The sequence below is a fragment of the Felis catus genome, chromosome F2 (genome assembly GCF_018350175.1).
Source record: "Felis catus isolate Fca126 chromosome F2, F.catus_Fca126_mat1.0, whole genome shotgun sequence".
Taxonomy (NCBI): domain Eukaryota; kingdom Metazoa; phylum Chordata; class Mammalia; order Carnivora; family Felidae; genus Felis; species Felis catus.
The window spans coordinates 30,069,992-30,096,147 of NC_058385.1; the positions used below are offsets into that span (position 1 = coordinate 30,069,992).

At 38.4% G+C, this 26,156-nt stretch overlaps 1 protein-coding gene and 1 long non-coding RNA gene across 9 annotated transcripts in view; one reads left to right on the plus strand and one right to left on the minus strand.

Moving 5' to 3' along the window:
• LOC109496072 overlaps window positions 1-26,156 on the plus strand; it is a 262,538-nt gene that overhangs the window by 188,894 nt on the left and 47,488 nt on the right. The window lies entirely within an intron of this gene.
• FABP12 (fatty acid binding protein 12) overlaps window positions 16,949-26,156 on the minus strand; it is a 53,369-nt gene continuing 44,161 nt past the window's right edge. For 3 of the 8 annotated variants that reach the window (XM_019822820.3, XM_019822823.3, XM_019822813.3), the window contains 5 exons: window positions 22,379-22,543; window positions 21,570-21,657; window positions 19,651-19,823; window positions 18,685-18,786; window positions 16,949-17,087 (listed from right to left, as the gene is read on the minus strand). In XM_019822820.3, the coding sequence (XP_019678379.3) occupies window positions 17,013-17,087; window positions 18,685-18,786; window positions 19,651-19,823; window positions 21,570-21,642 (423 nt within the window). In that variant the 5' untranslated portion in view covers window positions 21,643-21,657; window positions 22,379-22,543 and the 3' untranslated portion in view covers window positions 16,949-17,012. Of the gene's footprint in view, window positions 17,088-18,385; window positions 18,555-18,684; window positions 18,787-19,650; window positions 19,824-21,569; window positions 21,658-22,374; window positions 22,544-23,927; window positions 24,189-26,156 lie in introns of those variants that run through there. The other 5 variants (XM_045049541.1, XM_045049540.1, XM_006943286.4 and 2 more) reach the window with 5 other exon arrangements.

Here is a 26,156-nt window from a genome sequence, read left to right on the forward strand (position 1 = left end):
TAAATGAACTTAATCCTCACAACAATCCTAGGGTTTAGGCACAATCATTATCCTATCTTTGCAGTTGAAGAGATTAAGGCATAGAAAATTTTGGTAACTTGATCATGGTGACTCATCAAGGTGACATGGCACCCCTTGCTAAATTCTTTCAAATTCCTGATTCCCACCTTGCTAACTTGAAACTACAGTGTAGTGCACTTTACATGACTGGCTTTGGATGTAAACCACCACCCACCCCCCCACCACCACCACCACCAACACTACCTGCCAGGCACTGAGAAAGAGGAAGACGCGAGGAAGGGGGATAGAAAAGATAAATTAGAAAGTATTTTATGTGCTCATGTAGTTTTCAAACATTGGCTTACATTTGTTACGATCAATTGAAATGTTTTCTATTTGCATGAATTTGTGCTTGGAATGCATGTCTTGCATAACTGTGAAAGAAGTCACCGTAACTATGCTAAGTCAGTATATTCTAAGGGGTGGAACGGGCTCCTCGGAGCTCAGCCAGTATTTGCACATATGAGAAACCTGAAGTTTTTACAGTTGGGGGGTGGGGGGGGGAGGCAAAGAGGATAGAGACTCCTGTGAAGGTGGGAGTTAGCTCAGTAGCGGCAGCCCCAGACAAGCCTGCTCCCTGCGTGACCAATGCGTTCCATCCCCACGAGACCTTGCAAGACTTGAACTCCTCTAGTGCTAGGAGATGGCTCGGGTTAAAGTAGTCATTTTCCAAGCAACACTTGGTTTTAAAAGGGGGCTCTTGAAGTCAGGAAAACTTTGAAAAGCCAAAGAGGGGGAAATGTTGTCATTTGAGCACTCCTGTTAGGAGACAGCACAAGGTATTAGGGGAATGAGGAAAGGGTTTCATGATACCTCTCACATAATTTCTCCCAAATCTATCCTAGGCCCTCCTATATTCAAGGCCTAAATGTAATATATGGATCTTACTGTATCTAGTGTCAATCATTTTAAGAATAACTAACTGCTTGCATTTCTTTTTTTTTTTTTTTAAATAGCCCTTGCAAGTATGTTTATTATTTTTTTTTTAATTTTTTTTTTCAACGTTTATTTATTTTTGGGACAGAGAGAGACAGAGCATGAATGGGGGAGGGGCAGAGAGAGAGGGAGACACAGAATCGGAAACAGGCTCCAGGCTCTGAGCCATCAGCCCAGAGCCTGACGCGGGGCTCGAACTCACGGACCGCGAGATCGTGACCTGGCTGAAGTCGGACGCCCAACCAACTGCGCCACCCAGGCGCCCTGCTTGCATTTCTTAAAAACATAATTTTCTCTATTCATACATTTTTCTCCTTTATATCTAATAATTAAGGTCAGTATATATAAAACTTTATGGAATTCATGAGAAGCTGAATGTATCTAAACATAAGAAATTAATAACAAGAAGAGACAAATCACCACTTTACACCTATTAGAATAGCCACATTAAAAAGATCTTCTATGCCAAGGAAGGCAAGGATGTGAAGAAACGGAAACCCTCATACACTGTCGGTGGGAATGTTAAATAGTACATCCACTTGGGAAAATAGTTTGACAGTTTCTTTAAAAGTTAAGCACGTATTTACCATAAGATCCAGCTATTCCACCCCTACATGTTTACCCGAGAGAAACAAAAGCATCCATGCAAAAGTCCATGCACAAATGTTCATAGCAACTTTATTTGTAAGAGCCCAAAACTCAGGAGAACCCCCAGAGTATATAAATAAGTGAGTGGATAAGCAAATTGTGGTATATCCATGCAAGAAACACTAGAAATGACTGATTGTAATAAAGAGAAATGAATGATGGGTGCACATAATTCTGATGAAAGAAACCAGAAGGAAAAGAGTAAATAGTATATGACTGCATTTACATAAAACTCTAAAAAATAAAAAGTAATCTATAGTTACAGAAAGTGTATCAGCGATTGCCTTCAGAAGGTGGGGTCGGGAAAGGGACGGATGGAGTGGGAAGGAATTACCAAGGGAAATGTGGAAATTTTTGGAAGTAATGATACGATCATTATCTTGGTTGTAGTGATGGTTTCAAAGGTAAATGCATATGTCAAACATTAAATTATATAATTTAAACATTAGTTTATTCTATGCCAGTATATCTCCATAAAGCAATTATTAAAAAAAAAAGACCAGTCAGTTTAAAATCTAAACTTTCAAAAATACGAAACAAACATCTAGAAAAAAATAAGAAACAGAAAAATGGAAAATTTGACACTAGATGTATCAAAGTCTGTCAGATAAATCCTGCTATAATAAATGATAGACACAGTAGGTGGAAATGAAGCAAATATGTAATATCTTTCAAGAAGAATTCAAAGGAAGGTTTTCCTGTACAATTAGGTAGAGATAAATGGTGGGAAGAAAAGATAAGAAAGCAAACAACCCTGAAAATCTTGTGAGTCTCTTCCAGTATAGAAAATAAATCTAAAAGATCAGGAGGTCAGAAAGATGGAAGGCTAAACAAACAAACAAACAACAACAAAAAAAAAGACGTATAGTAAAAGGAAATGTATCAGCTATCAAGGCTATATTAGAAAAAAAAAGACATTGTTTAAGAGACCCTTTATACTGTACACAGCACCACCTTGAGGGAAACAATAGGAAATACTATTTCATGTGTAATAAAGCCCAATCCATTCATTGATTGTTCATTTACTTAGGTATACACAACACTATTCTAGATACTTGGGATACAAAAAGGAACAAACAACAACAAAATCCCTACCCTCTTAGAGCTTATTTATCAATCAAAAAAAAAAAAAGCAGCTTTGTTTTCAAATAATTTATAGTTATATGTAGATTCATTTTATAAACTTTAAAAATTATAGTAAGAATTTAGAGGAAGTCTATGTATCCAAAGTAAACATAAAAGACCATTGTGTTTTTTTTCTTTTCAAGTGAGTTTTTACAGAAGAGGTTTGTATAAATCGGGGTTTTGTTTTGTTTTTGTAACACTTCATAGTCAATTCTAAAATTATTTAAAAAAAACAGTATAGTTGATGCTGAAGTATAGTTTCTTATCCCTTTTTCAAGACTAAGGTCTGTATCCCCCTTCCCTAGCTGCCAGGATTATAGGCTTCTAAATGCTCACAGCTATGACCCCATCCTGGGATGACTGTACCCCACATCAAACAGTCATTGGGTTGTGGCTACCCCTTCCTCCTGGGAGGTGTTTAAACATGGACAAGGGGGTTCTCTAGCCAAAAGCAGTTTCCAGTCTTTGTTTCTGTCTGTGCTTCAGTCTAGATAGAGTCTATTGTTATGTCTTCAAGTTAACTCATCTTTTCTTCTGCAGTTTCTAATCTGTTCTTAATCCTATCCAGCAGATGTTTATTTCAGATACTATATTTTTCATTTCTAGAAGTTTTATCTTCCATTTATCTCCTCATTATGCTCAGAGTTTCATTACATCCGTAAGCATTTCAGCATATTTATATGTTTTAAATAATCTTAAGGTCCATGTTTGCTAATCTCTGCCATGTCTCGCTGTTTATCGAGGTTTTTTTTCCCCCTTGGTTATACATTCCATTTCCTGTTTCTTGTAATATTCAATAATTCTTAGTTGGCTGCGTGGAGATTATGAATGTAATTCAGTTGAGTGCTTACTACATTTTGCCTTCCTTTAAAAAGTACTTACAAGAAATTTAAGTTACTGGCCGAGCAGCTTGATCTCCCAAAGTCTGTTTTTGAGCTTTGTTAGGGTGCGTCTAACCTCACTGGGCTTAGTATACACTACCCTAGGGATAGTATAGCCCATGTTCCAAGATAGAGCCCTTCTGGGGTGTCTTCTCAATGCTCTAGTTGAGTATCAAGAATCTCCACTCTGGCTGGTGAGAGCTTAAACAACTCTCTGCCATGTATGAATTCTGAATTGTTCAGACTACAGCCCCCTGGCTATAGCCCCCTTTTCCTGGCCTCTTCAGTGTCACTCCACGCATGTGCAGCTAAGGATTTTGCCAAGAATAAAAGGGACCCTTCGTACAGATTTCTAAAGCTCCTTTTTTTTCTGTAGAGTGAACCCATCCAGAACCCTACCCCACATCTTCCAACTATCTCAAACTCCCTACCTCCTAATTTCTTTCACCTCAACTCAGTGAGGCCAGTGTGCCTTTCTTGTGATCTCTCTCTACACGTCAATGAGGGAAGTGTCCCTAGGCAGAAAACTGAAAAAATGGTGGGAGGTCATCTCAAGTGTTTCCCTTCTCTAAGGCATTATGGCATTATATATTTCCTGTACTCCAGTTTTTGGAAATAGCTGCCTCATATACTTTGTCCAGTTTTTTAGTCATTTATTTTTCAAGAGTAAGTACAATTCTTGTCACTATACCATGCTAGAAGCAAAGTCCCCAAATCCCTTATTATGTCATCTGCACATATAACATGGCATGAATTCAAGCTCATTTCAATGATGCATACCCTCTAGTTTTTATAACATTGCTCTTTAAGAACATGTATGTGAGGTTCTAATGTTGGAGAGGGCATAGCTTTTCCCCTTCAGTCCTTAAGAAGTGGGAACGAGTGGGAACGGAGGTAGGTTCTGGAAATGGAGAATTGAGAAGAGATGTTGAGCCCAGTCAGTATCACAAAATGGTAACTCTCTATACTTCTATATGTATATAGGAAATAGTAACTCTCTAGGAAACAAACAAAAAAACTAAACAAACAAATGGAAGGTACTATTGCAAGGGAAGAAAGAAACTGGAACTGAAATTCAAAATTATGCCTACCTGAGCTATTCTAAGTCAGCCAAATGTTTGCAAGTCAGGACCTACCAAGACTTTACTATTTTGAAACACATTTTAGACTTCCCTCAAGGGAATGGACAAACTAAAGATTGCCAAATCCAAGATGTTACAACTTGCATGTAACAGTTCTTATGGTCCACATTTGCTAAACTTGTGTTTGGTATTCAAGGGTCACCACAAGCACCCCCACCAAAAAACAAAAGAACAAGAACAAAAACAAACAAACAAACAAACAAAAAACATGGGAAGTTTCAATACTTTCTTATAGGCATTGAAATAATTTTTCTAGACTTCCTGAGATCAAATTACTCTCCCTTTCCTTCTCTAGCCTTCTAGTCTTCAGTATCTTTTGAAGCAAAAAGTAACACATAAATAGAAATAATCCTGGCTTTAGCCATAATCCCAGGAGTAATGATGAAAGCCTTACTTTTCTTTCAAAACCCTTTATCCAACTATAGTGTTACTTAGTGACTGAGAGCAAACAAAGCCTTTATAATGAGATACACTTGGATCCTGGATGTGCCATTAGCATTTCCATAACCTCAGGGGAAATTAACTAACTTCTCTAAGGCTTAAATGTAAATGACCTGGTATGCAGCTTGACACACAGTAGGAATTCTATACCAGTCAGAACAAGAACAATTCTATACCGGTCAGCCACGCAACAGAGAGGTTTTAGCGTAAGGAATTGTTGAAGCTGGTATTGGAGAACTGAAAGAGTTGTACGGAAGTATCAGATTGATAGCAAATTGCAGGACTCAGCTACTATCCCTGTGCCTTCAGGAGCAAAAAGAAAGGGATGGGGCTTTAGCATTAAAACTTGGTCAAGGGTGCCTGGGTGGCTCAGTCGGTTAACTGTTTGACTTCTGCTCAGGTCACGATCTCACTGTGAGTTCTAGCCCCCACATTGGGCTCACTGCTGTCAGGGCAGAGCCCAGTTCAGATCCTGTATCCCCCCCCCCCCACGCCCCTCCCACACTGGTTCTCTCACCCTCTCTCAAAACTAAATAAACATTAAAAAAAAAAAAAAAAAAAAAAAAAAAAAACTTAGTGGAAATCTTCTGGGAAGCTGGGACTCAGACTTCTGAGGAGAGGGCATGTGGCTGTGCTGCTGTTGGTACCCCTCTGAGTATGACCGGGCAATGGCCAAGTTCACCTTCTGTGTTTCCTTTCTCCCATGGATCACTGTTCTTTCCCTTCAAGTCCTGTGTCTTGAAGACCATTGCTTCATGTAATTAGTCCCTTTTTTTGTTGTTATTTCAGCGAGAGGTAAATCTGGCCCCTGCTACGCCATCATGTCCAGAAAGGGAAGTCTCTAATGTTTTCTAAATAAGTAAATTAGCCACTTTTTTTGGATCACTTTAAGTTAGTTCTGTCTCACTCTGTTAAGTTTTTTAGTAAACTTATAAAATCGAACAATTGTTTTGGCATAGTTTGGGTGTAATGTCACTTAATGACATGCATCTTTCTAATATCTAATACCGAAAAGTTTTAAATCATCCTTAACTATCTCCTTTTAAATTCAATCAGGAAATCCTGTTAACCCTAACTTAGAAATATATTCTACTACTACTTGCCATCTCCTGCTTCTTGCCATTGCCAATGCCATCCCAGGGCAAGCCACCATCACCACAGGCCTGGAATCCTAACTGATCTACTTATATGCCTGTCTCATTCCCTAGCTGCTTTCGTATATTTACTCAAATGTCATATTTTTTGTCTCTGTCAGCATGGCCCCAGCAATATTTCTTCAGGCTGCCAACAGCAGTAGGTTCCAGTGGCTGATGTTGATTTCAGTTTCCAGTTTTCCAACCCTCTCAGAACCAACCTCATGGTACCACATCAGAGAAACCGGCATCCCTCGGAAGCCTCCTTCCCAGTGGTCTGGTCCCAACTCCACAGGGTCTCTCATAAAGGTAGATCTCAGTAGATAGGGAGTGAATTAAAAGTGTCCTCGAGGGCACCTGGGTGGCTCAGTCGGTTAAGCGCCCCGAGTTCAGCTCAGGTCACGATCTCGCGGTCCGTGAGTTCGAGCCCCGTGTCGGGCTCTGGGCTGATGGCTCAGAGCCTGGAGCCTGCTTCCAATTCTGTGTCTCCCTCTCTCTCTGCCCCTCCCCTGTTCATGCTCTGTCTCTCTCTGTCTCAAAAATAAATAAAACATCAAAAAAAACTTTTTTTAAAAAAGTGTCCTTGAGAGTATGGAAAGGTAGATGAAATCATGTGTGGGGTTCTGGGACTTCCTGCACAAATAAAAGAGCTCTGCCTTGATCTGTTGCACACATCTACACACAATTTATTTGGCAAAAGGTCCACTGATTAAAAAAAAAAAAAGTTTAGAAACTGCTGGCAACCAAAATTAAGTCAATACGTTGTTGCAGAACTTGGCAAAGAAGTGCTCCTGTCACAAAATAAGGAAGGCATACCTCTTTGCCATAAGGCTCAAATGAGTCTTTCTGTCAGCAAGAGTCATGTTCTCATCTGGTGCTGGACTGGATTAAGTATAGTCACTGAATTCAACGTCCTATCCCGTCAACAATTCTCGTCAAAGTAGTTCTAGGATTGTGACTTCAGTCGTCCTTTGATTTTGTCTGTAGGATTCTGAATGGTCCATGGCAGTCACTAAGACTAAATCTATAAAACACACCAGTGCTCAATCAGAACTTGGGAAGACTACAAACAAGACCTTTTCACGTTCCTCATCCTCGGTTCTCTAGTCTCTTAAATGAGAAATTCTATTTTATGATTCTCAGAGTCCTGCCTAGTGCCAAAACCATATTTCCATGACATCTCTGCACTGTGTAAATAGAAAATTTTCCCAAATTCATAATGCATGATGGTATTCTCAACTTTAATTCTGAAACAATTCTCATCTATCAGTGCTAACCTAAAACTTTTTAGACCTTCTATTTTTCTTAGTCCAACTTCTCAGGTCTCAGATTCTTAGATTTTATTCCTTTTGTTTAGTGCATTGAGCAAGAATTTCCTTGATTTCTATAAATCTCTCTTATATGTGAAATCTAAAAACAAAACAAAACAGATAAACCATAAAAATAAAAACCCAGGGTGCCTGGGTAGCTCAGTGGGTTAAACTTCTGACTTCAACTCAGGTCATGATTTCACGGTTCGTAGGTTCATGCCCTACATTGGGCTCTATGCTGACAGTGTAGAGCCTGTTTGGAATTCTTACCTTGTCTTTCTCTCTGCCCCTCCCTGCTCGCTCGCTCTCTCTCTCTCTCTCTCTCTCTCTCTCTTGAAATAAATAAATAATCTTAACAAAAACTGAACAAGCTCATAGATCTGGAGGATGGACTGGCAGTTGCCAGAGGTGGGGGCAGAGAGTAGGATAAATGGGTGAAGGGGAGTCAAAGTTTAAACAACAACAAAAAAGAAACCTACCTGGTGTCTTAGTCCATTCTGACTGCTATAGTAAACTACCATAGACTAAGTGACTTATAAACAAGAGAAATTTATCACTCATAGTTCTGAAGGCTAGGAAGTCCAAGATCAAAGCACCGGCAAATTTGGTGTCTGGTCATGGTGTCTAGCAGTTCCAGGCTCTCCCCTTTTAGTGGCAAAGGGGTTGCAGCAGCTCCAGCCATCACATCATCTAAGATTCAAGTTCTACACACAAAAACAAGTTTGTCTAAAACAAAAAATAGTATCACCTGTACTATTAAAAATATTTGTCTTTTAATAATTAAGTTTAATTTGAAAAGAAAAAATGAGGGAAACAGAGAGAGGGAAAGGAACTAGTGAATATACAGAAATATATAAATATACATACAAATATAAAATACTATACAAATAAGGAAGAAAATATGTATAATTCCTACAGGTCTTATTTCTATAACTTATGACATGATGGTTCATTGGGGCATTTAGATATCAATTTGGAAAGCATAAGACATTTGATGTGTACTTTATACTTACATCAAAATCAATTCCAAATGTATTAAAAATTGTTGATGTAAAATATGAAACCATATGAAAAAATAAGAAAAGAGACATGACTATTTATACACCTTGGGGAGTGGGGGAATTATTGAGCATGACACCTGAGATATAGGTATCCATTGACTTGTCTGCCTAGCAGCCCATCTCTTCTGAAAAACCTCCCCGACCCTCCTATTACCCCCCCCCCCCTTTCCCTTCACCTCCCACATAAACCTGTGGTTTGAATAGGAGATGTCCTCTCCTTCTCTTAATCCATCTTCCTGGCCACAGTGGCTGGTCTACAAATGAGTTCTTCATCCAAGCTGAGCCTACCCATCTGGGTCACCCTGAGATTCTTTGCACCCTTCTCTGTTCATGAAACTGAAGAAATGTACATTCTGGAATGGCCTTTGGAGGCATAAAAAAAAAAAAGAAAGAAAAATAAAAAGAATCCTGATAAACCTGTCTCATACAGGTGATAGATAAGTCATGGTTTGGCTCTTTTCTACTTCGTAAATTTTGAGCTCCAAAAGATAATCTTTATAATCATTTAGGGCATGAGAGTTTAGGTAGGGTTCAGATTAGTGGCATTAACTATGCATTTATTTATCGCATTTATTATAACATAGAAAGACTCTAAAAGAAACTTTCATAACTTCATCTTGATTTCTCGAGAGGCATTCTGGCTCGACGGTTAAAGATCATGGACTTGGGGTCACAAAGATCCAGTTTTGAACTCAGACCCTGGTACTGATCAGCTGAGGAAATTCAGCCTCCCTGAGTCTTAGTGTATACTTTTATAAATACTTCACTCGGGGCGCCTGGGTGGCGCAGTCGGTTAAGAGTCCGACTTCAGCCAGGTCACCATCTTGCGGTCCGTGAGTTGGAGCCCCGCGTCAGGCTCAGAGCCTGGAGCCTGTTTCCGATTCTGTGTCTCCCTCTCTCTCTTCCCCTCCCCCGTTCATGCTCTGTCTCTCTCCGTCCCAAAAATAAATAAACGTTGAAAAAAAAAATTTTATAAATACTTCACAGAAAATGAAGCATGGATCAAAAGTGCTAGACAGTATCTGGTACTCAATAGTGACCCAAAAACCAGTGTATTATCATTGTTGTTACCTTATTTTTCATCTCAGATTATTGTCAGCTGAATTATTCAAATGGAACATTATTTTTCCAAATCTGTCCACTTAGAAAAAATTCAACATTGTTAACTCTGCTGTTTACATAAAACTAAAATATCCCCTTTCTGTAGTGAGTATTTTTCTGATTTCTATTCTAATACTTTTGCCAAATCTACATGAAAGAATGTGATATTTAAAGACCCAAACTTTTGCCATTCTAGGATGAACAGACTGTGCCTCTCTAGGAGTAAGTCCACACTCGCTGAATAGTGACTACTGACTCAAACTGAATGAGTCCAAAGTGCATGGAGGCTGCAGCAGGGAGGTACACCCTCCCTAGGACAGACGTCCTGATAAGGGGTGCAGGAGAGCCCAGGCATGCCTCCTGGGCCAGGCTCCTGTCCTCGCTCTTGCTTCTTCTGTCACCCTCGTTGCTAGTTTTCTTCTCTCCTGGGCAAGGCAATTATTCACCAAGAAAGTGGTATTAGCTCTTTCTGTCCAAATGAAAGCGTTTGGTTTTTACACTGTTTATAAATTCCTGATATTAATGTGCCAGTGTGATACTTTTTTCACGACTTAGCTCTCCTTCGATCACCAGTTCTCACACAGTATCTGGTACCTGGTGAATGTGCAGTAAATCCTGAATTACAACATCACTTCAGCACAGTGCTGTGTCTTGTCCAAGTTGGTTGTATGTTGATTGCCGAACCATACCTCAAGGACACTCCATGTCCAACGGTCATAGCGAGTGATGTTTTATTTGAATAGTTCTCAACCAGGTAAAGGAGATAGGAAGAGGTAGGCATGCGGCTTACTTACCTTCCCTGAAAATCTTTGCCTGCTGCTGTTGCATTTTCATGGGTTTTGTTGGTTGGTTTGAGCACCCAAAGTCTCTAGACTTCATCAAATTGTTGACAGATAATATAATATTGACACCAATATCCCAATGTTATGCTTGCACTTGCTCGTGGAGAATTCCACCCCTTACACAGCCTGTGCCTGCCCCCAGCCCCAGGTGTTCCAGGGCGTCATCATTGATATCCTGTGTTCTTCTGGTATCTGATGGTTAATCCTTCACCACAAGGCCTCCTGCGCTGGGTTGTACTGCTTACAAGAGTACCTCTGTTACACAAGAACCTAATACCAAAGCCAAGAGCACTGTTTGTGAAGCTCCTATAGCCACCCACCCTTCAGGTATGACAGCAGTGCTGGGGTCCATCTCAGTGGAGGAAATGCTTCTTTCCCATCCCTGTGCAGCAAGCTGTCCCCTGGGTCACTATAGCAAGCTGCTCCTATCCCCAAGCCATACACGGGGCCGCAGGAAAAGAGCTCCCTTGGCCTCTACCGGTGATCCTGTCTGTCCAGTCAAAGCAGCCCAGAGGATTTTTTTTCTATGCTTTCCACTGTTTTCATCAGAATTTCAGTACACCAAACAATAAACAAGCACTCTCTCCCTTCTACCAGGGCTCCAAGATCCCCTGTGTATCAACTCAGGCAAATTAAGCAGTGACAGGTCACAAACTCTGTGTCATTCCCTGGATCATACTATGGCATCCTGCCACCATTTTAAGGTAAAGGGAACCTTGTTTATTCATTTGTTTGATGCAGTGCTATACTTGATTCATAATTGTACACTGAGAACCTCTTTCTGCTTTTGTTATGGTTGTGAGGTGAATATTCAGGAAACATGGCTTCTGGTTCCAGTTCTTCCTGAAACCATCAGGATAATGTGGAAGTGTCTGTTTCCCCATCTACACAGTGATCGGTCCACAGTTTCTAAAATCCCTCCCTGGCCTAACTACATGAGGTTTGGTGCTAATAAAACTGAATATTCTTGGGGCACCTGGGTGGCTCAGTTGGTTAAGCTTCCAACTTTGGCTCAGGCCATGATCTCACGGTTCATGATTTCCAGCCCTGCATCGAGCTCTGTGCTGATGTCTCGGAGCCTGGAGCCTGCTTCGGATTCTGTGCCTCCCTCTCTCTCTCTGTCCCTCCCCTGCTCTCACTCTCACTCTCTCTCTCTCTCTCTCTCTCAAAAATAAATAAAAACATTTTTAAAAAGTTTAAAAAAACTTTTCTTCTTCATGTTGGCTTTTAGTGTGATGGCGGCACCTAATAGTGTTCCCGGTAAAAATAGTTTGCTAATATATTAGATTGTCAGGTGCTGCTCTACTTCCAAGCCTGTGTATGATTCTTTCATATATGGCTGAGGTATAACTTGTGAGACACACTATGTCCCAACTAGTTTATTAAAAACTGCATTTTTTATCTTTTGACCTTCTTCACCCATTTCTCCCAGTGGATGAAGGGGGCTGAAAGGTAAAAAGAAAAAGAAAGGAACTGCAAACTAACTATAATCCAATGAAATTTTGTTAATTATAAGTTAGATCTAAGTATAAATTTTTATTAGTAACCAAGATAGAGGGGCGCCTGGGTGGCTCAGTCAGTTAAGCCTCTGACTTCGGCTCAGGTCATGATCTCACAGAGCCTGAGTTCAAGCCCAGTGCCAGGTTCTGTGCAGACAGCTCAGAGCGTGGAGCCTGCTTCCGATTCTGTGTCTCCCTCTCTCTCCACCCCTCCCCTGCTTGTACTCTGTCTCTCTTTCTCTCAAAAAAAAATTTTTTTTTAAATTTTTTTAAATAACCAAGATAGAAAATAGTTCCTTACATACCAATTCTTGTAAGATGGGAAAATACTTTAGTACTTCCAATAGTCCTCGTGCAACTGATTTGAAATTGCTGAACACTGCTGACTTTAGACAATTGCTCTGGTGTGCACGAAACTGAAAAACCCTGAAAGGCCGACAAAATAAATGGTTGTGCATTAGAAAATGCTCAGTGACATTAGCATAGAAGTTTATAACAAAATTTTTCTTTGCAGAGTTCTTTTTTTTTTAACTTTATTGATTTGAGAGAGGCAGGGACGGCATGAGTGGAGGAGGGACAGAAAGAGAGGGAGAGAGAATCCCGAGCAGGCTCCATGCTGATAGAACAGACCCCAACACGGGGCTCAAACTCAGAAACCATGAGATCATAACCTGTGCTGAAACCAAGAGTTGGACACTTAACCAACAGAGCCCCCCAGGCACCCCTCTTTACAGAGTTCTGTTCATATAAGTGGGTGGTGTAATAATCTAGACATTAAATCACAAATTCTGGACATTTAGGAGGCAGCCCAGCTTCGGGGCACTGTAGGTGGCAGGAACCCTGCACGTGCCCGCCCTGCCAACATGATGCCTGAGAGGTGGCGAAGGAGGAGCCCAAGAGGAGGTGGGCGAGGTTGTTGGCTGAACCTACTCCTGCAAAAGTGGAAATGAAGCCAAGAAAGGCACCAGGAAAGGATAAATCTTCAGGGAGAAAAGTGCAAGCATAAGGGAAAGGGAGAGCAAAGGGAAACAGGCTGAAGTGGCTAACCGAGAAACTAAAGAAGACGTACCTGCAAAAAATGGAGAAATCAAAAATGAGGAGTCCAGCCTCTGATGAAGCAGGAGAGAAAGGACCAAGACTGATTAGTGTCATAGCCCCTCTCTTATCAGTGGTCCCTGTCTCCTTTCTTGTGCAATCCAGAGGAATATTGTTATCAACTGTTTTGTGAATGCAAGTTTTTTAGTAGCTCCAGAAACATTTTTAAGGAAGAGGTAATCCCACCTCATCCCATTTTTTAAGTGTAAATGCTTTTTTGAAAGAGGTGAAATCATTTGCTGGTTGTTTATTTTTCGGTACAACCAGAAACTGGTAGGAAATTGAACATGGGAGGCTTTGAATACCTTGGGTGCCAACCTAACATTCTGTAGATGGGGTAATTCTTATATCCTATAACACCAAGCATACTTAATGGCAATTTGGAGTCAGTTGTTCATTTAACATGTCTCGAACATTTTTTTTAATTTATTTACTTAAATTCAAGTAAGTTAATATACAGTGCAGTATTAGTTTCAGGAATAGAACCCAGTGATTCATCACTTACATACAACACCCAGTGCTCATCCCAACAAGAGCCTTCCTTAATGCCCATCACCTATTTAGCCTTTTAAACACCCATTTAACCCCCACCCACCTCCTCTCCAGCAACCCTCAGTTTGTCCTCTATATTTAAAAGTCTCTTATGTTTTGCCTAACTCTCTGTTTTTATCTTATTTTTCATTCCCTCCCCCTATGTTTATCTGTTGTGTTTCTGAAGTTCCACATGTGAGTGAAATTATATGATATTTGTCTTTCTCTGACTGACTTATTTTGCTTAGCATAATACATTCTAGTTCCACCCATGTTGTTGCACATGGCAAAATTTCATTCTTTTTTGATCAAGTAATATTCCATTGTGTATATATATACATATCACATGTTCTTTATCCACTCATCAACTGATGGACATTTGGGCTTTTTCCATAGTTTGGCTATTGTTGATAGTGCTGCTATAAGCATTGGGGGACATGTGCCCCTTTAAATCAACATTTTTATATCCTTTAAATAAATACCTAGTAGTGCAATTGCTGGGTCATAGGTAGTTCTATTTTTAATTTTTTGAGGAACCCCCACACTGTTTTCCAGAGCAGCGGCACCAGTTTGCATTCCCACCAACAGTGTAAAAGAGTTCCCCTTTCTCCACATCCTCCCCAACATCTGTTGTTTCCTGAGTTGTTAATTTTAACCATTCTGACAGGTATGAGGTGGTATCTCACTATGGTTTGGATTTGTCTTTCTCTGATGATGAGTGATGTTGGACACCTTTTCATGTGTCTATTAGCCATCTGGATGTCTTGTTGGGAGAAGTGTCTATTCATGGCTTCTCCCCATTCCTTTACTGGATTATTTGGTTTTGGGGGGTGTTGAGTTTGGTAACTTTTTATACATTTTGGATACTAACACTTTATCCAGTATGTCATTTGCAAGTATCTTCTCTCATTCCGTCAAACTGCCTTTTAGTTTTGTTGACTGTTTCCTTTGCAGTGCAGAAGCTTTTTATCTTGATGAGGTCTCAATAGTTCATTTTGCTTTTATTTCCTTTGCCTCTGGAGACATGTCTAGTAAGTTGCTTGGCCTTGATCAAAGAGGTTGCTGCCTATTTTCTCCTCTAGGATTTTGTTGGGTTTTTTGTCTCACATTTACGTCTTTCATCCATTTTGAATTTATTTTTGTGTATGGTTAAGAAAGTGGTCCAGTTTCATTCTTCTGCATGTAGCTGTCCAGTTTTCCCAGCACCGTTTGCTGAAAAGACTATCTTTTTTTCCATTGGATACTCTTTTCTGCTTTGTCAAAAATTAGTTGGCCCTACATTTGTGGCTCCATTTCTGGGTTCTCTATTCTGTTCCATTGATCAATGTATCTGTTTTTGTACCAGCACCATACTGTCTTGATGATTATAGTTTTGTAATACAGCTTGAAGTCTGGAATTGTGATTCCTCAAGCTTTGGTTTTCTTTTTCAACATTACCTTGGATATTTGGGGTCTTTTCTTCTTCCATATAAATTTTAAAATTGTCTGTTCTAGCTCTGTGAAGAATGCTGGTGTTATTTTGATAGGTGTTGCATTGAATGTGCAGATAGCTTTAGCAATATTTGTTCTTCTAATCCATGAGCATGGAATGTTTTTCCATTTCTTTGTGTCTTCTTCAATTTCTTTCATAAGTTTCTATATTTTTCAGCATACAGATCCTTTACCTCTTTGGTTAGATTTATTACTAGGTATCTTAGGGGTTTGGGTGCAATTGTAAATGAGATCAATTCCTTGGTTTCTCTTTCTGTTGCTCCATTATCGTGATATGCAACCGACTTCTGTACATTGCTTTTATATCCTGCAACTTTGCTGAATTCACCTGTCAGTTCCAGCAGTTTTTTGGTGGAGTCTTTCAGGTTTTACACGTACAGTATCCTGTCATCTGCCGAGAATGAAACCAATGAATGTGATACACGACATTAATAAAAGAAAGGATAAGAACCATATGATCCTCTCAATAGATGCAGAAAAAGCGTTTGACAAAATACAGCATCCTTTCTTGGCAAAAACCCTCAAGAAAGTAAGGAATAGAAGGAACATACGTCAACATAAAGGCCATATGTGAAAGGCCCACAGCTAATACCATCCTCAATGAGGAAAAACTAAGAGCTTTCCCTCTAAGGTCAGGAACACAACAGAGATGCCCACTCTCACCACAGTTGTTCAACATAGTACTAGAAGTCCTAGCCTCAGAAATCAGAAAATAAAGAGAAATAAAAGGCCTAAAAATTGGCAAAGAAGAAGTCAAACTTCCACTCTTGGCAAATGACATGTATTGAACATTTTAAAGTACTTCTATTCCGATGTTGTTTTTGGTAGAATTGTTTCCTAAAAAAGACCTCTCCTTGATCTTGGTTCTCCCTGTGAGAGTTTTGTATACTCTGTAACATCTTGGTTGTGGTAATCCAGTTTTCCTAGTAACTTTGTTAATGTGCTGTGCAAGATTGAAAATGTGAGTATGTAGTGTATATACTATTAAATTGTTAATTGATGGCATTTAACAATGTAACAGCGCATCAGCCTTGAAGATATGAATACTTGATATACTGTTAAAGAAAATTTGCCTACAAATTTTAAACTGGACATCATAGAATAACTTTTAGAAAAGAATCACAACTACATGATTTTTTAGATTATCGGTACATATATTAAGAATTGTGTACAAATTGAAATGTCTGTACTGATCAACCAACAAACACTCAATTATGAAAGAAAAAATCCTGAGCATTTAGGACAAAATTCTTTCTAAATACAAATCATTATATACTATAATAAGTTAAATCTGAAATCTGAATCATCCCAAACAGCCTCCAATGCAACTTGATTGTAAACTCTAACAGGGCATAGATTTTTGTGTTTTGTTTTCTGATGTATCTCCAGCCCCTATAAAAAGGTTTTTTTTAGTAAGTTAATATTATTTTCCCTATTAGGGCAGGTCATGTTGAATTTAAAGGGTTAACATAGTATGTCAAATGAGAAAAAAAAATCAATATGAAGTGACTTTGATTATATTATGGCAGCCCTGAATATCACTCTGGTTTCTTATAGCTGCCAATACCAAAGTACCATAGAATACAGGTATACAAAGCTGGGAAACTAAAATTGCCAACGTTTGTGTGTAGGCTCTCTCGTATTAGCAGTCATAACATTTTACTTTGGAGTTTTATTTAAACAGCCTCAGCAGTCTGTATCACAATTTGGGAGTGCTTAAGAGTTGGAGGCTGAGTTTGTTTGTACTCTCTCATATGTCCGAGTGCAGATAACATTGTTCACGGCACTTTCCTAGAAGACAAAGGATGAGATACATCAGTATTGTTGGTGAAACTGACTTTTAGAACCATGCAAACTAAGTACTATCCATAGGAGTTTTGAAAAGAGATCTACATAGAGAACAATAGATACCAACTGTTAGCTGATTTTGCCACGTGTGTGTGTATGTGTGTGGGGGGGGGGATGACAAATCATATATTAAATAGGGTATGTGCGGTATATACATATATATTGTAAATATGTAATGTATGTGTATATATATAAACAATACATATACTATAGAAACTTCAGTCTTTATTCAAACATTTTAAATGCCTACATTGAAGCATTTTTGCGATTTCACATAACCCTACATTTTCAAATAATGACATTGTTACATTGATGTAGTATTTTATGGTTTTTAGAGCACTAAGGTATACATAATGGCATTTAATTCTCTCAAAGAAACCATGAAGACATTTCTACATTTTTTTAAGACAAGTGAACTGAATTTGAAAAAGATAAATGACTCATCCAAAGTCATGTAAGTACTGAATGGCAGAGATGGAAATGTACATTTTAGATTCTGAATCTAACATTCTTCCTAATGAACTAAAAACCCATCTGTTTGGTGATTATGCCATTATAAGGAGCAATAAAATCAAGTATCCTTAGTCCTCTACTTACTACTTTGTAAGGAAAATGTACTCTTCATTTTGGAAAGAAAAAATATCCTTATGTGAAGAAATGAAGATAGGTTTGTTTGTTTGTTTGTTTGTTTGTTTTTTACCTCCACACAATTCTTACGTATTCCTTTAGAACTATTTGATATTATGTCCAAAATGGCTTTTTTATTCATTTTTGTGGAATTGGCAGTTTGGGAAGAAGAATCATTGGCATATATCCCTCCACTGTGTAGGGAGAAAGATGAACTGAGAAGCCATCCTCAGAGAGAGAAGGGTGGACTTAAAAAAGTATACTTGGGAATGAAGCCAACCTGGGTTTTAATCCCAGCACCACCATGTTTTTCTAGCTGAATATCCTTAGGTTAAGTCAGTGGCTGAATCTCAGTTTTCTCACCTGGTACATGGACTAACAAGTCTTACCTCACAGGATTATTGTGAGGAGTGGGTAAATAATATATGAAAACATGCAGACACAACAACCACAGAAATGTTAGTTTTTAATTGTGTCAACTCATCCATACACCAAGTCGATACCACTTAAGCTTTGCATTAGTTTAAATTTCCTTCCCACGTGTTTGGTGTTGAACTGGAAAACAGTGAGAAATTAATCCTGGTATGGAGTGAAGGATTAACAACAACTCGAAATCCCTGCTGAAATCTTTATTGCACAAATGCATGCTTGCTTTGGTTTATGACAAGTCAAAGAAGTAGGCGACACATTTTTTTATGTTCTTTAGTTTTTTTAGTTCCTCAATCCACGCACATTTTATACGATTTATGATCATACATTTATCTGCCAATGTTTTCCCGCATTCTTATAAAGCAAGAGAAAAAGAAAAATCATATTTACTTCCATCATTTTAGAACAAGACATCTGAGTGATTTTATATAGAGGTGAAAAATATACAGATGGTGAAAAAAATAATGACAAACAGCTCACTCACCACCACCATTTTCCCATCCACCACCTTTCTCTTTATGGTGGTCTCTTTGCCATTCCAGTCCTGAACTTGAATCAGAGAGTCATTATCTAAGTTTACCACACTCTGAAAAACAGACAAAACCAAATTCAGCTCAGATCGTCACATGTGAACACTAAAATTCTATGAAGTACCAAATTCTTTTCAGCTTTTGTGATGCTCTCAGGTAGTTTTAGAGTGGTGTTTATAGTTTCATTTATATTTTAAGACTTTGCCAACACTAAATTTGTTGGCTGATTCTTCTCGGGGCGGGGTGGGGGGAGGTTTTATAAGAGTAAAAATATAATATTGTCTTGAATAATAATTAAAACTTTCTTCTCCCTGAGAAATAAGAGGGGTAGATACCCTGTTTCCTGTCCCCTCACCACCACACACACAGAAGTTTCTTCAACCCCACAACAATGGTGAATATGTACTATAAATTAGAAAGCAATTCCCATTGTGTTAAGTCATGAGGGCCTGTGCTTAATCTGTCACTGTGGCATAACCTCACCTATACTGGCTAATACACATTTTATTCATTGTGACTTTATGCTTGGTAGGAAACTGCTACAAAGTAGAAAGGCAGAACTTTGTTTCTGAGAGAAGAATCTAAGGAAATAATTCTCAAAATAGGTCAGCTAAGCATCTGCATCAGAATTGTTGTTAGAAATACAGTTTTCAGGTGCCTACACCAGATATCAGAGCCTGTGAGGATGGGACCTACAAGGACCTACAAGGACCTACAAGCATCCCTACAAGGATGCTTTTTCATAAGCATCACAGGAGATTTGTATGCATATTAAAATTTAAGATCCTTAGACCTAGATTTTAGCCCAAGTTGATCTAATACAGACTTTAGATGTGTTTGCTATAATTCGTGATTTACTTAGAATGATTTTGAATTAGCATTCTTATGAAATTTATCTAAAAGAGTGTTGAAGGCCTCACCTTGGTTTTATGGCCACCTGGTGTATTTTCCTCAAACTCTTCTCCCAGTTTAAAGGAGATCTCATTATTTTTAAAGATGCTTCTGGTTTTTATAGTGATCAGACCTTCCTGTGTACTGATGGTCACCGTGGGTTTTGCCAGACAGCCAAGTTTCCTTCTGGCTCTTCCTATTCCTAGGAATCAGATAAAAGGACACTGTGGTTAAATCCATTACTGGCTTTGGAAACTGATGTTAGCTGTATAATTCTTTACTAACTAGGTTTGTGAGTTAAATAGATTAAATGCTGCATGAATGCAAGTATCTGAAGCAAGTAGCACCGTTATAAGTTAAAATAGATTACATTTTGCAGAATGAAATTAGTCTCTAGTTTTGGCTGGTGGTCGTCATTTTTCTTTAGTCCTGTAGTTACTGGTCTTGTTGGTTCATGAAGAACCTCTTTGAAAATTTGATTAAAGCTATGAACCATCTCCCTATTTTAAAATGTACTCATTTATACAGACAAAATCCTTTGGCATGAATTCAACATCTTTATCTCTTCACTTACATTCTTATATGTACACATATATAGAGTCTGTTTTCTTCTATTACATATTTTGTATTATGCTAAAATACATATAAAATTTACCATTTTCACCATTTTAAAGTGTACAGTTAAGTGGCATTAAGTAAATGTTATACAACCACCGCCACTATATATAGGATTTTTTAAAATATAAATTAAATAAATATAAAATAAATAAATAAATAAATACTTATATAAATATATATTTATATATTATATTTATATAATATTTATATAAATATATATTTATTATATATATATTTTATATATATATAATTTATATATATATAATATACATATAAATATATATAATATATATATAAAAATATATAATTTATATATAATATATAATATATAATATATATTATTTATATAACATATAAATGTTATATAAATAATATATATTATATAAATATATATATTTTATATAAATTATATAAAATATATAAATATAAATAAATAAATAAAAATAAATAAATAAAATAAAATAAAATAAATAAAATAAAATAAAAATAATATAAATTAAAATAAAATATAAATCATTATTCCACTTACTTTTTCCCCTATCTCTATATCTTGGAGATTTTCTGTGTCAGTCCATATAGGTATAAATTTTTGTTATTGTTACATAATACTTTATAGAAACACCGTAATATGCCTCATGAACCCACAATGTGAAACACAACAAGTTGTGATATATTAGATAATTATTCCCGAAGATATTCACACCCTAATCCCTGGAACCTGTGCATCACTTTATGTGCTAAAGGGGACTTTGTGGATATGGTTAACTCAAGGATCTCAAAATCGGGAGTTTATCTTGGATCATCCATGTGGACCCTAAAGATAATCACAATTTCATTGTAAGAAACTTTCCTTATAAGAAAAGGAAAAGAGATGTTAGACTCTAGAAGAGAAGAAGACAATGTGACAATGGTGGCCGGACACTAAGGAGGGCCAGCAGCCACCTGAAACTAGAAAACAAGATCTATTCTAAAGATCCTCTAAAGATATGGAGCAAATGCTTGCGAAATGATCATTTTTAAAAATAATTATGACCGTTTGCTTTAAATTATTTATGCAAATAATTTGCCATTTAGCATATGGCACGTGTATGTTTTATCTGTGTAAATCCATGGTAAATTACGTGAGGACAGGATTCTGCCGATTATAAACTAATGTTGCATAGAACTGCATCTAGGTTCTGAACCAATGCCGATTGTTTCTATGTGATTGCTTTTATATTTCTATTGGAGGGAGGGGCCCAAGATTAATCTGATATCATACAAAGCGAGTGTCTGTGTTATCAAATCTCCCATTTTTCCTGGCTACAATATACAAGTAAAAGCGGCTCACCCAGCTCTTTCATATATTCTTCAAAATTTTCACAAGAAATGGATTTCCATGTTCCTTGGAGCTGATCAACCATTCTGTCTAAGTTGATCTTAAGGAAAAATAACATCATTAGGATGAGTATGTTGTTTTTCCCTGAAATAGTGTTAGAACTTGTTTTTCATACAATTTTGGTGGATAGCACAGAAAAGTCAGGGGAAAATATTAGGAACTCTAGTCCTTGCTATCTTTCCTGAATACAATACAAAGCAGGAAAGCTCTCTCAAATGTAAACTGGTCAAGATGAAAATGAAAACAATTTTTGGCAGAACCACATATAATTTTCCATCTCTAATTTAGGATTAAAAATAGGTTTACAAATTCTAGTTCCTTCCTAGGAACTGCCACAAACACACATAAACCAGTGTGTAAGGGGTGGAACTAGGCAGCTATGTTTATGCCATAGAATCCCTCTACTGCAGGTCTTTGTCTTTCTTTCTCTGACAAAGGGTGATCTAGAATAAGCCCATTTCACTTGTTGGGATGAGCACTGGGTGCTGTATGGTAACCAATTTGTCAATAAATTATATTTAAAAAATAGAATAAGCCCATTTATCAGCTGTTTGGAGATCTTATCACATTCTCATTCCTTCATATTTTGAACTAAAAACCAGAAAGACTTCATAGGTGGTATTTGACATTTGAACTAAAAAGTTAAATTTAGTGAGGGCTAGAACAATCATTTTAAGCCATGAACATATTGAGCAAGAGAATGGAACATAGAAAAAAAGGAAAGAAAGAGATTGTGTTCACACACACACACACACACACACAGCCTTGTTACTGATGCTTTTCCAGATGCCAGTTCAATTTTCCATGAGCTTAGAGAGTCATCATTGCCATGAGAACACAAATATCTTCTTAGTAAATCCCCCTTAATTTAGGCTAGGTTTTACTCCTTTCAGTCTTGACTGAAACACTCTGATGTTCTCTGATATCTGTAAGGAATCAGAACAGAGGATAAGGGATATAATAGCAAATACACCAACTAGAGAAGAGGAGACTCCAAAGGTTAAAAGACAAGCACAGCCTTACACATGCCATCAGCCCTGAGAACACCATTATTAATTCTAGGCAATGCTTGATGTCCATATCCTAACATAGAATTAGTAAGAAAAAGTGAAATTATAAAATTTTTTAAGACAGAAAAGGAGAATAGCATTTTATAACAATTCCAATTAAAATATTAAATATCCAATATCTATAAATATCTGTTAAAGCACTTACCCAGGTCAATGGTCTTACTGATAATTACTCAACTAACATTTATGGAGAACCCAGTATTATATACCTAATATGAGCTAAGCAATTTTGCATACACCATTGATTTAATGTCCAAACGATGGTTGAAAAAGATACCATAGTTTGTTTTCCTTTCCTGTGTTAGGAAGTTTACTATTATAATTTTTTTTACATTAATGTCTACAATTTATATTTATCCCCACTTAGTTGAATAGCGTGAGACCAAGGCCAGGAAATGACTTACCATTGAAGGTACTAAAATTACCACAATTAAGCACTGAATTTATTAAAATTCCTAGGATTTTTTTTAAAGAAAATGTCAAATGTGTTGTTTCATGAGTTTTATGCACACTGATTCTCTAACACAAGGAAAATCACCTATTGGAAATCATCTCCTTGATGATTGGGAGCTCATATTGGGAGCTCAGTATAGGTCTCCATTGCTGGCAGGTTAGACTTTCAGAAAAGTGTCAGTAAATAGAGTCCATGCATGGCCTCTGTCTCTGCCCCTGTGGTTCTCTCTTCATGTGCTCATCATGCCAATTCAAAGACAGCTAAGGTGCATTAGCCCGGTCATGTGTCTACATGGTTGTTCGCTGCCTATTCTGTGAGAGATGCTTTCTGGTGTCCATTAATATGCGAGTCAAAAACCTTCACACCTTATGCCCATTCCCTTAAATACATCCACATTCCTTCATGCTTCAATTTTTCAGTCCTTGTCCTTCCAGACCTGCAACCAACCCATTAAACTATCCCCTCTACTCATGAGTATGTCTTCATTCTCACCTCAGGCCACTGCTCCATCCACACAGAATGAGTAACAGGCACACCACTCTGAGCTTTGTCCATTGGGACCATTTTTCCTCACCACTATTTTCAAGTCCCCCCCCCCATTCTGAGTGTAATTAAACCACTGCCCGTTTTGGTTTCCATCCACACAGTAAGCCGACCTGCCCATAAAACATGTTCAAACTCTTCCTATTCCATAAGCTGGTTAGATGAGCCCCCACACAGTATAGGAATGATCTGAGGGACGGGTGCTGGTACACCCGTGGTGGGTGATATGAGGATCTGAGTCACCTGCTCATGCAGTTAACTCATATCTTCTGGTCTTGCTTAGCCTTGATCCCACAATTTCAATCTTGTTTTGGAATGTTGTTGGGCCTGCCTGAGTCTATGACTCTGTGGGTCTGACAGAACCTAGCTCATAATGGAAAGTTCCAGACACATGGTTACTTGGTTTCTTACAATCAAGAATTCTGCCTCTGCTAGGCTCCGGTGACACACCGGAACACAGGTGACACACATGACACACAGGGACTCTTTTCAAAAAGCATGTAAGTTTCAGAGCGCCTGGTTGGCTCAGTTGGTTAAGCATCGGACTCTTTATTTCAGATCAGGTCATGATCTCACGGTCATGAGATCAAGTCCACGTGGGGCTCCACACTAAGTGTAGAGCCTGCTTGAGATTCTCTCTCTCACTCTGTCCCTCCCCGGCTTTTGTGCCACCCCCCCAAAAGAAAAAAAAAATAAAGCATGTAAGTTTCTGTTGCAGACGGCATGGTCTTGCTCCAAAACCCCAGAGGTCTGTTTTGTGATGCCACACTGCATATTTTCTCATCACTAATCCTCTGCTGGCCTAGGGTTTGCCAGATCATACGATCCAAGGAGCAGGGCTGCTTGTACTGCAATTCTGACTTTCTGCTCCAGTTCTCATTCAAAGAAGGGAGCTATTCCTGTCACTCAATATATGAGCTGGAGCACATTCCTAGATGTGGAATATGTTGCACCAGAAGCCAAAGGAATTTTGTTTCCTTCTTTCTGGTACAAAGGCAAGATGCAGCAATTTGTCTTTTGGAAGAGTTATCCTCACTTGGCCTGACCCAGCTGGATCCCTAAACACTTTACAACGGTGGAAGTTCACTCAGTTGCCATCAAATTAAACTCCTATACACTGTAACACATATTTCTTAACCAATGTCTCCGAGTGCTAGCCATTCTTGCTCATTCACCTTATCAACAGGATGTGTAGGACGTCCAGACGGCTCAGATCTCATCTGATCATATTATAACAACAGAAGTTAACGTAGACCCCAAACAAACCTGTAAATGTATATTGTTCCATGTAAACACAAACAGTTTCTGTTCCTTTCTCTGATCTTTCCTGATTGGGATCGAAAAGAATGTCATACAGTATACCCGAGGCCATATTAATCTGCACCAGCGAAGATAACACATCTAGCATAGTAGCCATAATTGGGGTTATTAGTTGAGTTTGCAGTAGCCTACAGTCATTCTCCGAGATTCATTTGGTTTCTGCAAAGGTCAGACTGGTGAGTTAAATGGAGCTATGATATGGACCACCTCCCACTTCATTCTTAAGATCATTTAGAGTAGCATTAATTTCTGCCACACACCCCCCCATCATCACCACCAAATACAGTGGTGTTTGATTCACCATCTTATCCAGGACTGGCGAGGGAATGGGAGATAGAGGGAATGGGACTGTAGAGGTACAGTTTCAGAAGCTTCCACTTCACCTTCTCCACTATGATAGGTCTCATTTGGTTTGAATGAATTCAAGGTGGGTTTCCTTCAACAGCCAAATGTGTCAATTCCAATCATATATTTGGGGACCAGGGACTTGACCCCTGGATGGGTCTACAAACCTCCTGAGCCTTTGAGAGCCAGATTTAGGCAGGATTCTGTTTATTTCAGATCCTGGCCCCTCAATGCCTCCACTGTACCATGATGTTTCGAAACCCTATAAATCAATGTTAATTCAGACATAATACCCTCAGAATATTTGGATAGTCCTCTTTCCACAGTGTGTATTTTCTCAAGTAAATATCTTAGGTCTCCTTTGAGGAAAATGGGGGAAACTAACACTGTATGTTTTTGCTGTGGCATAGTCTTCCTCCTGTGGACTTGGCCACCTCTTTAGCTATTGGTTTCAGGGTCTACAAACTTGCTAAATTCAAGGATCTGGGCAAAAAGATAAAGACTTTCTATTGAGGCAACCACCCTCCATCTGTTATTCATATGCCTTCTTTTTGTTGATGTATTAAGCAGCACCCTAATTGGCTATTCATCTATTTTGCCTTTAGAGACACAAGGTTCCATTAATCATCTCCACATCTCCCTCCAGGTCAAGCCCCCTTGGCTGCCCTTCAATTTTGCCTATTGCTATGATAATAGAAACCCCCTGGCTTCTGGCAATAAAGTGCTGTCACCTGTCCCTTGTTGCTTCAGAGTCTCATCATTGCCATTGCTATCAATGAACCAACTGATAGAAGAGAGAGAGAGAGA